Source organism: Zerene cesonia, chromosome 13 (genome assembly GCF_012273895.1).
Source record: "Zerene cesonia ecotype Mississippi chromosome 13, Zerene_cesonia_1.1, whole genome shotgun sequence".
Classification (NCBI taxonomy): domain Eukaryota; kingdom Metazoa; phylum Arthropoda; class Insecta; order Lepidoptera; family Pieridae; genus Zerene; species Zerene cesonia.
In genome coordinates, this window is record NC_052114.1 from 3,639,136 (window position 1) to 3,652,248 (window position 13,113).

At 32.0% G+C, this 13,113-nt stretch overlaps 1 protein-coding gene across 1 annotated transcript in view; it reads right to left on the reverse strand.

The window, feature by feature from the left end:
- Positions 1-10,248, reverse strand: part of LOC119831263 — a 13,597-nt gene extending 3,349 nt beyond the window's left edge. Inside the window, exons 1-14 of the mRNA XM_038354559.1 lie at positions 10,088-10,248; positions 8,243-8,332; positions 7,340-7,450; positions 7,067-7,252; positions 6,729-6,925; positions 6,421-6,487; positions 6,070-6,271; positions 5,799-5,950; positions 5,348-5,533; positions 4,547-4,708; positions 2,991-3,080; positions 1,433-1,543; positions 1,110-1,295; positions 271-467 (exon numbers count right to left, since the gene is read on the reverse strand). Of these exons, the coding sequence (XP_038210487.1) occupies positions 271-467; positions 1,110-1,295; positions 1,433-1,543; positions 2,991-3,080; positions 4,547-4,708; positions 5,348-5,533; positions 5,799-5,950; positions 6,070-6,271; positions 6,421-6,487; positions 6,729-6,925; positions 7,067-7,252; positions 7,340-7,450; positions 8,243-8,332; positions 10,088-10,241 (2,091 nt within the window). The 5' untranslated portion in view covers positions 10,242-10,248. The remainder of the gene's footprint in view (positions 1-270; positions 468-1,109; positions 1,296-1,432; positions 1,544-2,990; positions 3,081-4,546; positions 4,709-5,347; positions 5,534-5,798; positions 5,951-6,069; positions 6,272-6,420; positions 6,488-6,728; positions 6,926-7,066; positions 7,253-7,339; positions 7,451-8,242; positions 8,333-10,087) is intronic.
- Between the last annotated feature and the right edge of the window lie 2,865 nt (positions 10,249-13,113).

Sequence of the window (13,113 nt, forward strand, 5' to 3'; positions counted from 1 at the left end):
CCAATACGAAACATTATTTCAATGATTACAATATTGTATCGATGGAACGCGGCCTTTGTTAAATTTAATTTTTAGTTCAAATTTTTCGTGATCAAATTTTTTCTATTCTTTCAAAATTTCTCATTTATAAAGCATTTCAATGCTATAAAACTAAAAATTAAATCTAATCCATATTACCAAAAATATTTAAATATTTCAAATTGCAAGTTACGAATCGTTTTAGCTTGATACGTAATAAAATATTATGTCCAATAATATAAAGCTCAAAACCTCATCTGTAAAATCGTGTATAATTTTGGTCGCTTTCTTCAATTTTCTATATTGGGGAAATAATTTAAATAACCAGTCCGGTTGGAGCCACGGATGAAATATTCGTTCACAGGTATATTTAAGTGCGTCGTTTGCCGCTGTTAAAATGGGGTTTTCATTATTATCTTGAGTATTCAACGGAATACCAATTGCTGTTTCTGTAAAGAACAAAAAAAAAAAATACATTAAAAAAAGCGTGAATTGTGTGTCCGTCCAGGCGCAGTATTAATGTACGTCTCATAAGGTTCCATACGTCCTATAACCCAAAAAAAACGAAAAATACTCGATTAACTATTATAAATATTCCAAATGCTACGCTACGTCGCTTTTATGGGCCTATTTGTGGTTTTCGGTATTATATATTTTTATCATTTTTTTTATCTTTTATAGTGTAGGTAATACAAGTTTAATTAAAACGACAAAGCGTTTGCTGTTCGCTGTTGATTTACTACTGTAAATGAGAGATACTTCTCTTTCTGACTCTAACATCAGATCAGTCTCATTATAATACCAAGTTTTTGAATAGTTACTAAACTTGTAGAATTATACTCGTACATAATTTCAGATCGTATAACAACATTTCAAAGATAACCACTAACTTTTTAAGTCAATCACAGATGCAATGAGTAAAAATGAACAAATGTGCAGTTATTGAATAGTTAAAACTTCTACCAGTCCTAGTAATCGAAGAAAAAGCTGGAATCGGTCCATTAAATTCTAAGATCAAACAAACAAAGAAAGTTAGAGAAAAATATTCGCGTTGGTATATGTTAAATTAAATTGTAATCAAATAGACGTACCCATAACAGAGTCAAGATTATAAGCATTGATATGGGACCATATTTTAAATTTCCCAATGCCCACTTTTGGTTTTAGCAAGTTCGCCAACTTTTCACTTTGTTTTGCAAATATGTGGACAAAGCTCGATATTATTTTTGGGCTGAAAGCTGGTACTGCAATTTTTCGACGAGGTTTCCATATGGAGACTGGAAATGAAGATTTAGTTTTAAGTGTTAGTTAGTTAAACGTTCTTAACGTTTTATAACTCTTTTTTAATTTGACAGTGCACAGAACAATATATGCCACATATGTATACAGTATGGTGTGTTACATATAAACATACCTGGTGCAAAAACTAGTGCATTTCCGAGGAAGAATCTTAAGAAACGGAGCAAATTGTCTTTTTCTAAATTATTTTTCAATACCACCTCTAATGCAGCTGGATCTGTTACCACTGAAGAAAAGCATGAAATTAGTGTAATGAGACTTGCTAATAAATAGAGAAAATTCAAATAAAGACGAAATTATGAATGCCAAAAAATATCATTTTTATATACTGTGAACAAAATCACTAAAATGGTTCTAAAACGGTAAGTTATGTACATGTAGGTACCTATATTTTATAATCTTCGCGGTACGTGGTACATATAGCAATCGAGAATAATGTTCAACCTGTTCAGCTTTACAATATTATCATTATCATAGACAATCTGAATTAGATTTTTCCCACAGATTAATAAAACGTTACAACGCAATTCTTATGTCTATGTCTATTATAGCAAAGATAACGGTCTGAACAAATATCTAAAACTCTTTATAAGAGGAAAGATTTCTTTGAATATCCATAACATCTCGACCAATTTAAAAAAAAATCCATCAGCTTATATCACCGAGAAGCAGGCTATTTTTCTAAGCCTGGGAAGTCCAGTAATTCATAATAAATCTCGGATACGTAATTCATCAAATAGTTATCGGGTTTATCGGAAGGCTAACTCTGTTTTTTATTACATTAATAACACTCAATACATTAAGAAATTGGCTTTGATTCGGATGATATTGTTGTTGATTTCTCTAATATAACTACATATATAATAATTGCAGATTTAAGATTTAAAATTATTAATTTCTAGAATATATTTCATAAAATTGTGGAAGCGCATTAATTACTTTTTTATGTCAATATTTCTCACAAAAATATATAAATTATTATGACGTGTAAGCTACAAAGATCCGCACTTTTTTCTACACTACGTTAACATTTGTCTAGGTCACGTGTAACTTGTCCATGTCCATGGGTAACTTAAACTTTAAATTTTAATTCGTGCATATTACTTAGTGTTATTGAAAAACGGTTTTACTAGATAATTATTAAATATATTTAAAACTGTTTGAAAGCCGTAGGATAAATAAGATGCGTGATAAATATTTATTGTAATAAAAATCACGCATAAAACAATAATTGAAAAAAAAACCAAATAAACCAAACCTTTTAGTCGAAAATCCTTTTTTTCTTTTCCGGTACTTTCTACTTCTGGAATACCATCAATGGATTTTATCAATACCCACTCTATATATGTATATATATGTGTCACTCTATATTATATCTTTATTACACTCTACAACTTCATAATTGAGAAATTGACTAGTAATCATTCTTAAACCACGGGGTCAAATTAAGTGAAATTTCAAATAAACCGTGTTATGCAATGCTTGCTTGTTAACTGAAAATTCAGGCTTCTATTTTAAATCACGTCGAAATCATAGGCGAAATCGCCTGAATTGTGTGAAAAAAAGGATGGACAGAACTAAATACTTATTGGTTCAAAGTAAGGTTAGAGGTGTAGTTTTACCGTAGTCTTATAATATACCTAATCTTTATACAACAATATAGATATACTCACTGAAGTATAAGTAGGGTCCTAGCCACGCTTTCGATATACCTCCCAAGTCTGTTGTGACCTTGCTGTACTCTACCATTTTCTTCATTATATCTACAAAATGTACATTTAAAATAAATATGCATGATGTGCAAATAATCCCAATAAATGATATACCGAACAATAGCAATTATGAGCCATATTTTAAAATTATTCTTAAACGTACTTCTCAATATGATATACACAATGAAGCTAGCACTATCTAAGGAAAACTTAGACCAGACCAGAATTATAATCCAGAACATAATCCACACCATATGATGCTAATGAAACACTGATTAGATATTATAATATAATAAAAAAATTGTTTTACATACGTTCAGCGCTTCCTAAAAGGAACACGGATATCCCAAATATCGGAATGTCATCGGATGTCCCTTTCACATGTTTTACCATTGCATAGATCCGTCTATATTTGTAACGATATAACACATAACACAAGATGGGTAGTAGACAGCAAAATAAATATGGAGACATTATGAATTGTGCTCCTGTGTATGAAGTTAATGATACACTGAAAAAGTAATAGATGTCGACTGATATATATTATATTCAACAGACAAGAATTTATCTGCGAACATTTTTAATTTCGTCCTTTTTTATTATGCGGTAAATTACAATATTTTTTGTTTTAATTATTCATTTCATGGCAATTCCAATATATTGTATAAAAATTGCTGTATAATATATTCTTAATGTGTCATTACGTTTTTAATTCTTTCCATGCTATTCAACACGACGAATGAAAAAAAGATTTAGTTCGTAATCCTTACACAATATTATAAATGCGTAAGTTAGTCTGGCTGTATATACGTCTGTCTAACTGTTAGTACAAGATCATGCAGGTATTCTATCTAAATCATTATAAACTGCTTAATCCTTTCCAGGTTTTGACCGGGGTACAGTACATCAACATTATATAATGACTTTATGTGGACAGTTTTTTTTTAATTTGAAGGCTTATAAAGAACTTATTTACTCTACTATCCAGATGGAATCGTAGCGAACCATTTCATTTTGAAAAAGAAATAAAAATTAAAACAAATTAACGACGCGACCACATGGAAGGCACCAGCTTTTAAATAAACAGAAAACCGTAAAAATTTGTTCACCCAATATATGTTATATCGGGCAATCGAGCTGGTGGTTCACCTGTTGGTAAGGGAACATTTCTTTTGAACAAGGTCTCTGCAAATCCCCGCTTTTAAGATATATCATATGAGATATGAATAAGTTTCCTACAAGTATTGAATAATATGCTATATGTACATTTTAGACGATTGAAATTTATTAATATAGGCTTTAGGTATTATAACAGAAAAAATGTGACTGAATTATTTCCAGTTTTTTTGCGGATAATATCAACAATACCTTTTCTTCCTTTTTTGTTCTGTTAATTTTACTTAGGTTTTATGAAACGGTATAAGGTATTAAATACGCGCAAATAACGCCCGAGAAAAGAAAAAAAACTTAAGTTATTCATTTTTTTTTATATTCATAAAAAAACGATAATTTCTAACGCAATTCTAAAGCTAATTCATATCCGTCAACTGCCTTCATCATAATATCTAATTTGACTCTGATTTTTGGTACCGGAGTCTCTTCTGGCTCATCTATGACTTTGTATCGTCGCAAGATAGTCGCTAAAGCTGTCTTTATTGATGACATAGCGTATTGGTACCCTGAAAATAATAAAAACATTGAAGGTTATAATTTACGACCTTTAATTTCCTAAAACTATATGTTATCAAACCAAATAATAATATTTGTTCCTGTATAAGATATGGGAATTATCGTTTGCTTGGTTTGCTAATTTGTGATAAAAGTAAATAAAAAGAGTCATGTGTGAGTCAGACTTATGACACTAAGGATTCTGTTCAAATAGGCTAAAGCAAAAAAAAAAAAAAAAAATTAAAAATTATATTGGTCAACCATCTAATTTATAATCGTGGGGACGAGATGTCGTTGTAGTAGTAACATAAATACATCGTGTGTGGAAATAATATCTGTCTAAAAATGTATTTATATGTGGCAGTTAAGCACGTTTCGGCACGAATTAGGGCAGGATTTTCTGGGGAAGGTTCACCCACAAAAAAGATCAACCTCAGATAGTAGCTTGTTGATGCTACTGATACTGTTAATGTTTTTCGAACGATAGGATAAGTGGACTCAAAAAAAATATCACAAACACTCGTTGATGACAAACGTACGGTAAGACTGCAAAACGCTATCCAAGGGATTGTAGAGTGAAAGCAGATAAAATTAAGATACAAAAAACGAGCATTATGCTAATATATTGACATGCGATTAAAATTTCTTACCGAGACAATTTCGAGGTCCATGACTAAATGGTATAAAAGAGCTAGGGTGCATTCCTTTAATTCGCTCGGGTAAGAATCTATCTGGATCAAAACAGTCAGCGTCTGGGCCCCAAAATTTCGGATTTCTATGTACACCATATATACTTATAGCTATTCCTGCTCCCTTGGGTAAGGTTATATCTTCACCTGGAATATTAAAAGAAGATTATTATTAAATAATTATTCTTTATTACAGAATAATAATAAATATAAAAGCCAAGATCAATCCTGATACAGACATAATATGTGTGTCTCGCACGCACACACAGACATTTCAAGCTTATAAATTGTTGTTGTTTTGTCAGGGTTAAAAAAAACACTTCTTGATGTAAGTTTATTGCCAGTTATGTTCTTTTCTTGATTAATCGTGGTTGTGTTATTGGATTTAAAAGTAAATAAAGTCATTACGTACTCAACGGAGAATCCTCAGTTGTTGTTCGTATAATTATCGGTGCTGAAGGATATAGTCTAAGAGTTTCCTTTATAACTCTTTCTAAATATTGAAGCTTTGGTAAATCATCTCTTTCCAATAGTCGATCTGAGTTTCCGAATACTGCGCGTATTCTAGAAATATTACAAATAAAATATAAATTAAAGAATTTAATCTATTTTATTTGTAGACGTAGCCATAAAATTGTACAACAAAATTAGTTGCACATTCCAAGAATACAAAATATACATACTCTTCAAATACTTTCTGTTGGACTTCAGGATATTTCCCAAGGAGTTTGAGGGTGAAACCCATTGTGACTGCGGAAGTATCTGTAGCAGCTAACATGAACGTCAGTACTTCCTCCCGTAACTCCAGATTGGTGTAACCGCTCATTCCCCCAGATTGGGATATTAAAAGATCGAGGAAGGTAATATTTTTATCAAACTGCAGATCTAGAAATTTTAACAAACACGTTAAGTCTACAATGGCACGCAATTAGCAATTGAGAAAAAATATCGACGGCAATTAATATAATAGAATTTCAAATCAAATAAATAATTTAATTTTTTTAAAGACGATTAAAAATACAGAAATGTTTTACCTAAATGTTTTTCTATAGTTTTCCTTGTTTCTAATTCACTAAGTTGTTGCTTTTTCCTTGCGATGACCTTAAAATATGATAATATATTGTTATTTTATTCGTATGTTAATTATCTCTTGAATTATATAACTTTGAATAACTAAACTTTTTAATACTTTTAAATTTATTAAAGACAAAAGTGAATAGGCTCTCTAGACAGGCATGCGCTTTCATAGATTGCATCTCTACTTCCATCAGGTAGGATTGCAGTCAAATGCCTGGCTATCTAATGTAAAAAAAAAATAATGATATGTCTAAATATGAAATACCTCATCAGTAAACCTGTGTATTGTATCGGTGGCAGTTTTCAATTTCTTGTACTGCGGAAACAGTTTATATAGCCAATCCGGTTGGAGCCATGGATGAAACATTCGTTCACACGTATACATAAGCGCATCATTGCTCGCTATTAAAATAGGATTGTTGTTATTTTCTTGAGCATTTAATGGAACACCCATCGCAGTTTCTGCAAGTGATTGTGTTGTTTAAACGATTGCGTTAGTTTGTTATCGATTCTTAGATGTTTAGTTCATATTGTATATGATATCAGTTGTAGCCGTCTTTATTTGAAATGTCAATTCAAAAAGTAAAAGTAAAGGACAATTACCCATAACTGAGTCCAGATTATAAGCGTTGATATGAGGCCATATTTGAAATCTCCCGGTGCCTGCCATTGGTTTTAATAATTCTGTCAACTTAAGACTTTGCACTGCAAAAACATCCACGAAGCCTGATATAATTTTTGGACTGAATGCTGGCACAGCAACTTTACGTCTCGGTTTCCATATGGAGACTGGAAAATGATATATATTATAAATAAGTATATGCAAAAGGAAGTCCGAAATCTAATTAATAATCTATGAATTAAAAAAATACTTACCAGGTGCAAAAATTAATGAATTTCCAAAAATGTATTTCAAGAAACGGTGTATATTGTGTTTTTCTAGATAATTCTTTAAAACCACCTCTATAGAAGCTGGATCAGTAATCACTGAAAATAAATGACAATAAATTTAGCAGCTACCCTATACAGAAAAATAGGTACGACATGCCAAATGGGGAAGATGGTAATCGTTTTTATGATTTAACATTAAAGAAGTGTATTTAAATTCTTTAGTGCAGTGGTGGCTCAGTGGTGAGAACCTCGGACTTCAGAATCGAAAAGTCGGGGTTCGAGACCGGGCGAGCGTGTAGGAAATAAATTGATTTTTCAATTTATTTGCGCATGTAGATAACATCACCACTGCTTAAAACGGTGAAGGAAAACATCGTGAGGAAACCGGCATGTCCGAGAATTAAAAAGTTCGACGACATGTGACATCTGCCAACCCGCACTTGGCCAGCGTGGTGGATTATGGCCTGAACCCTCATAGGAGGCCTGTGTCCCAGCAGTGGGAACATATTATAAGGGCTGATGATGATGATGATGATGATTTAAATGCTGTAAAATAATTCAATGAACAATCTACGTAGGTATCGTTCGTAAATTGATATGCCTTAGAACTTATTATGTATATTAATTAGTTCGCATTATTAAGCGCAAAAGGAACAACAATCGGAAAGCAGCAGCAAAGCAGGCCTTTCATCTACTTTTCTCAATATTTTTTTTTATATAAGACCAGAGTATTACAATTGAATATGCGCATTTTAAACAGCGTTTATTATATTGAGTCATAAGAGGTTTGTGCGAAACATTTGCATACCTTGGTTTGCAATAGACGGTAGAAGTATACCTATAATCATTCAAAATCTCTCATGCATTAATCCTTTATAAAATACTTACTAAAAAATAGAAATGGCCCAAGCCATGCTTTGGCGACACCACCTGAGTTTGTTGTTACCGAACTGTATTCTACCAGTTTATTCATAATGCCTGAAAAGTATACACGCTTCAAACTACAGGCACATTCTATAAATTATAATCTATACTAATATATACTAATATTATAAAGTTTGTTTGTTTGTTTGAACACACTAATCTCAGGCACTATTGGTCCGATTTTGAAAAATTCTTTCAGTGTTAAATAGTCCATTTATTGAAGATAGCTTATATATACTACATAGTATAAAAAACCGCTTTCTCTGTCTTGCCCTATGTCCATATGTATTCTTATATCTTTAAAACTACGCAACGCATATTGATGGGGTATTTAGAACGATTCAAGAGGAGGTTTATATGTATAATAAAATCTTTTTAACTTCTCCGAATTCAACGCGTGCGAAGCTGCGGGCAAAAGCTCGTAAGGTATATAGTATTATGAACGACTTGGGTGAAATCGCGGGGCACAGCTAGTTATGAGAGATAAAGTTTATTATAGTGTGATAATAATTTGAATTGATGAGCTATATTTTTAATGTTTACGACACGTCTGGGTATTAATTTATTGAAAACATAAAAGGTTATATACCTTGGTTACCTAAACCTAAACAGTTGGCCGAGAGTTCTGATTTCTTAATTGTAATAAAATAACTTCTTTGTCACGCAAACCAGGTTGGAAACCATTAATCAGCTGTCTTTTATATCTTTAATTGCAGTTATTTTGCTTGCTACAATGTATGCTTTATAATTATTTTATAATTGCCATGAACGTTGAAGAAACATAGTAATAAAATAATTATGCACACTTATGTCTATAATTTATATTGCATACATATTACGTACAGATTCGATCAGCTGTTTTCACTTAAAAGATGAATAAATAAATTAAATTTATTCCCACAAACTTCCTATTCGATAATAAATGTATTTGTTTGAGAACGATTATTTCTAAAACTAAATTATTCGAAGGTAGAATTAAAGAAATAATGTTTTGAAAAGTCCATTTATTGAGGAAGGCTGTGGGTGTATAACATCACGCCCTTCCCGCCAGCGAAAAGAAATTTTCTGCATAGTTACCGTTCGCCTGGCATTTCCGTGATGAAACCTATACAATTTACTCTCATGGGTCTCAGGCTATGTCTGTACCAAGTTTCATTTAAATCAGCGCAGTGAGTTCCTGAGATTAGCGTGTTCAAGGAAACAAACAAATTCAACAACTTAATATATTAAAGTATACAATGTAACCGTGTGCAGCTAGTAACTTATAAAGTGAAAGAACCTACTATTAGGTAAATTAAAATCAATTAGCGTCATAAATGTGTTTGCTTCTTTGTCTGAAGATAGAAGATAGAAGATAAGAGTGATAAATACCAGTTTTTATTGCGGTGAAGCATCTCAATCAAAAGGCAATTTTTTTCCACGCAGTCATGGCCACTGACCACGAAGGTGCAATCGCGCTGAATATTAATATAATATGAAGTGTAATTTGTGTTTGGTGTTTAAAACTTTTGGAGACATTGTATTTTACATCAAGGGAGAGATATAATTGGATGTTGAGTGATTTGCATCACTAACAAAAAAGCCCAGCTAAACCAGGCTGCGTCTTATTCTCAAAACTATTTCATTACGAGTAGCTAAACATATTTTTAATGTGAGGAATTTTTCTATTGTACTTATAGAATATATCTATTGTTGTGTAATAATGGTTATCAATAACAAAGTTTTGAAAAACAAAGAGTAATTTATCATGTTCATATATTTACCACTTGCATTTTCAGGTTAATATCTATTAAAAATATACAACAATACCTTCGCTAGAGCCAATTAATGACAATGAAACACCGAAAAACGGTAGATCATCCGGCGGTCCCTTGATATGCGAGACCATTGCGTAGATTCTTCGCCTCTTGTAACGGAATACTCCATACCACATCACTAGGATTAAAATATATAGCCAGAACATGTTAACGTTATCGGTATCACGGTGAAGTTCAAATGGTTGCAAGGTAATCCAGCAGCTATATATATCTGCATGCCACGTTCGGATTTTGATTTATGGTTTCTTATGAAAGAAATTAGATGATTGAAGAATTTATTCAGCGAGAGTTATCAAAAGGCTCATAGAAACTTCTGGAAGTTTATGGGATTGAATTGAGTGTAAAATTCGGCTAATGTATAAATAATAAATTAATAATCATTCAAAAGCTCATTAGGGTTGTTATGTTTTTTAATTCGCCTGCTGAGCTTCTTTATGAGTTATAGCGTTAAATGCTGAATAAAATATCTGTTAATAGTGATTGGTTTCAGAAGGATATTTTATGTAAACTAGTGGAAGAAGTTTTTTATTCAGATTTTTTTAAATTTTCAGAGGTATGTGCCTAAAAATATCATTGCAAATTAGACTTGTTTTCGGTCTCTGCGTCGTATATTAGTTAGTTACATTGGTAAAATGTGTAGATAATTTAATAGGGAAATTTTAAGTTGTATTACATCAAACTAGACTTGTAGTTTTATGTAGAACAAGAGCTTTAAGTATGACATTTTGTTATTGGTCATAAAGCTGTTTCTGTATTAAGTTTATATATTATGGTATTAACTGGCCTTTATATTTTCTGGAAAAACAATTATTGAGTTAAATTCAAACTTATTTAGACGATATCACCGGAAAAACAACATAATAACCGTTATTTATTCCACCAGCTAGGGGAAATCCAAGGCTTTACTTTGTATGTAACGTTCTCTTGACCTTAGTAAGACTATAGTTTAAATAACGCTAAATTATGGGAATATCGTAGCTTAAATGGTTTAGTACACTCATATACAAGCGTTTTCTATTCTTTAGAAATTCAGATGATATTTGATCAAATTAACCCGATTTTTGTCTGGTCATCTCTGCATAAAAATATTAAAGCCGCCTTCGCCGGAATGTTCATTACCTACAATTATTATACCGAATCCTTTTCAATCCCAACACTCCTTCATACCTAAAAGACCAGTTCCTTTTTCTGCACTGTGATAATTATTCTCTGCGATCTGTGGACTTTACATTCTTCTTTTTAGACGTTTTAACACATCTACCAGAGGCGACGTGAAGCTTAAATTACAAAAAAGCAATTACCTTTTAACCTAGCTAATCTAAAGCTGTCACAAATGTGTCCAATACAAATCAAAGCTTCAAATATGTGATATAAGATATAAGAGATAGCCATCCGTACTGCACACTTATTATAGTATTTTATCTATGTTATGGCGTACAAGTAGCCTGGGTATTCAAAATAATTATTTTTAATTGATTGCGCCAGAAGGAATGGTCCTCGAGCTAGTGACAGATTTTATGACCGCTTTCTTCCAGGTATAACTTGTACATAATGTTTCGGTGAGTGTGCCTGTCGATGTCATCGTAGCTCCAAAAGGAAAGGACAGATTTCGATACGATTTTTGTATCCAATTTTATATAAGCAATATTTTGACCTTCTAATAACACAGTAACCACAACACGTTACTTTATAGATTTTATGCTTCTAAAAATACGCTGCCAATCTCTAATACTTCAATACCTGACCTATGATATATGTAACAATTAATCGTCTTGAATCAATCAAATCCCTATATTAATTATATTATAATTATGGCGGTATGTGTTAAGATTTATGTTTCCTTATCATAACAATAACAAGAAGTCTTCATTAAAGTTGAAGAAACTTTAAAATGTATATAAATTGTTTTTTTTATTAAGCGTTATCGTATACTTGTAAAATTACTTACTTCATACGCATTCTATTTGAATGATGTTTGAAAGACTATTTCATTTTTAAATGGCACAAATTCAAAGTTAAACCTTTATTTCAAATTTTGTTGCCCATGAAAGGGATAAGGGATAAGGAAAGGATTGATGACTGAAAAGAAGGAATGGACTGGGAAGGGCTAGAAAATAGGCCTCCGGCTCCCCCACTCACCATACGAAACACAACAGCAAGCTATTATTTCACGCCGGTTTTCTGTAGGGGTGTGGTACTTCCCCGGCACGAACTGGCGCTATTCGTGCCTATTAATAAATATTTCAATAACACAGTCGTATTGAGAACCTTCTTCGTTTTGCCGTCGGCTGAAAAACAATTTTGCTTGCCTGACCTATACTAATGCTACATCAGCACCTTCAATAGTTTAATCACAGTTTAGTTTAAATATTTCGCTATGATATTATCATTTTGGTTCGAGAAATGCTCCGTGTTCATATTACAACTGTTTTACAAATGTACAATTGCTGCTGACCCCAGGGATGTTGAATAATAATAGTGCAATTATTATAAATATTCATGTTATAACCAAAACTACTTTATGGAGTTTAAAAATTCAAATCTTTTTTCCACGGTTTTAATATTTCACATACCACAATAATTATACTAGTGGAAAATTGTTCTCATTTCCTTCCTCTTTAGTTCACTGTAGCATATTTTATATTATTATTATTGTTAACACATAGGTACTTAGTTAGTAATGCATAAAATGTTAGTGATTGAAAAAAAAAAAACATTTAAATTGTGGGTAAGAATATTTTCGCGGGGCGCAGCTAGTTATTCAATATTTTATAAAATAACTAGCTGCGCCCCGCGGTTTCACCCGAGTAAGTCCGTATCCCGTAAGAATGTGGGGTTAAAAAGTTGCCTATGTGTTATTCCAGTTGTCCAGCTATCTACGTACCAAATTTCATTACCAAAGGACCAAAAGAGCAACAAACACACACATCCTCAGAAACGTTCGCATTTATAATATTAGTTTTGGTCATTTCACCAACCCTATGAGTGTATAGTCTAGAACTCCACTCGTGTTTCTAA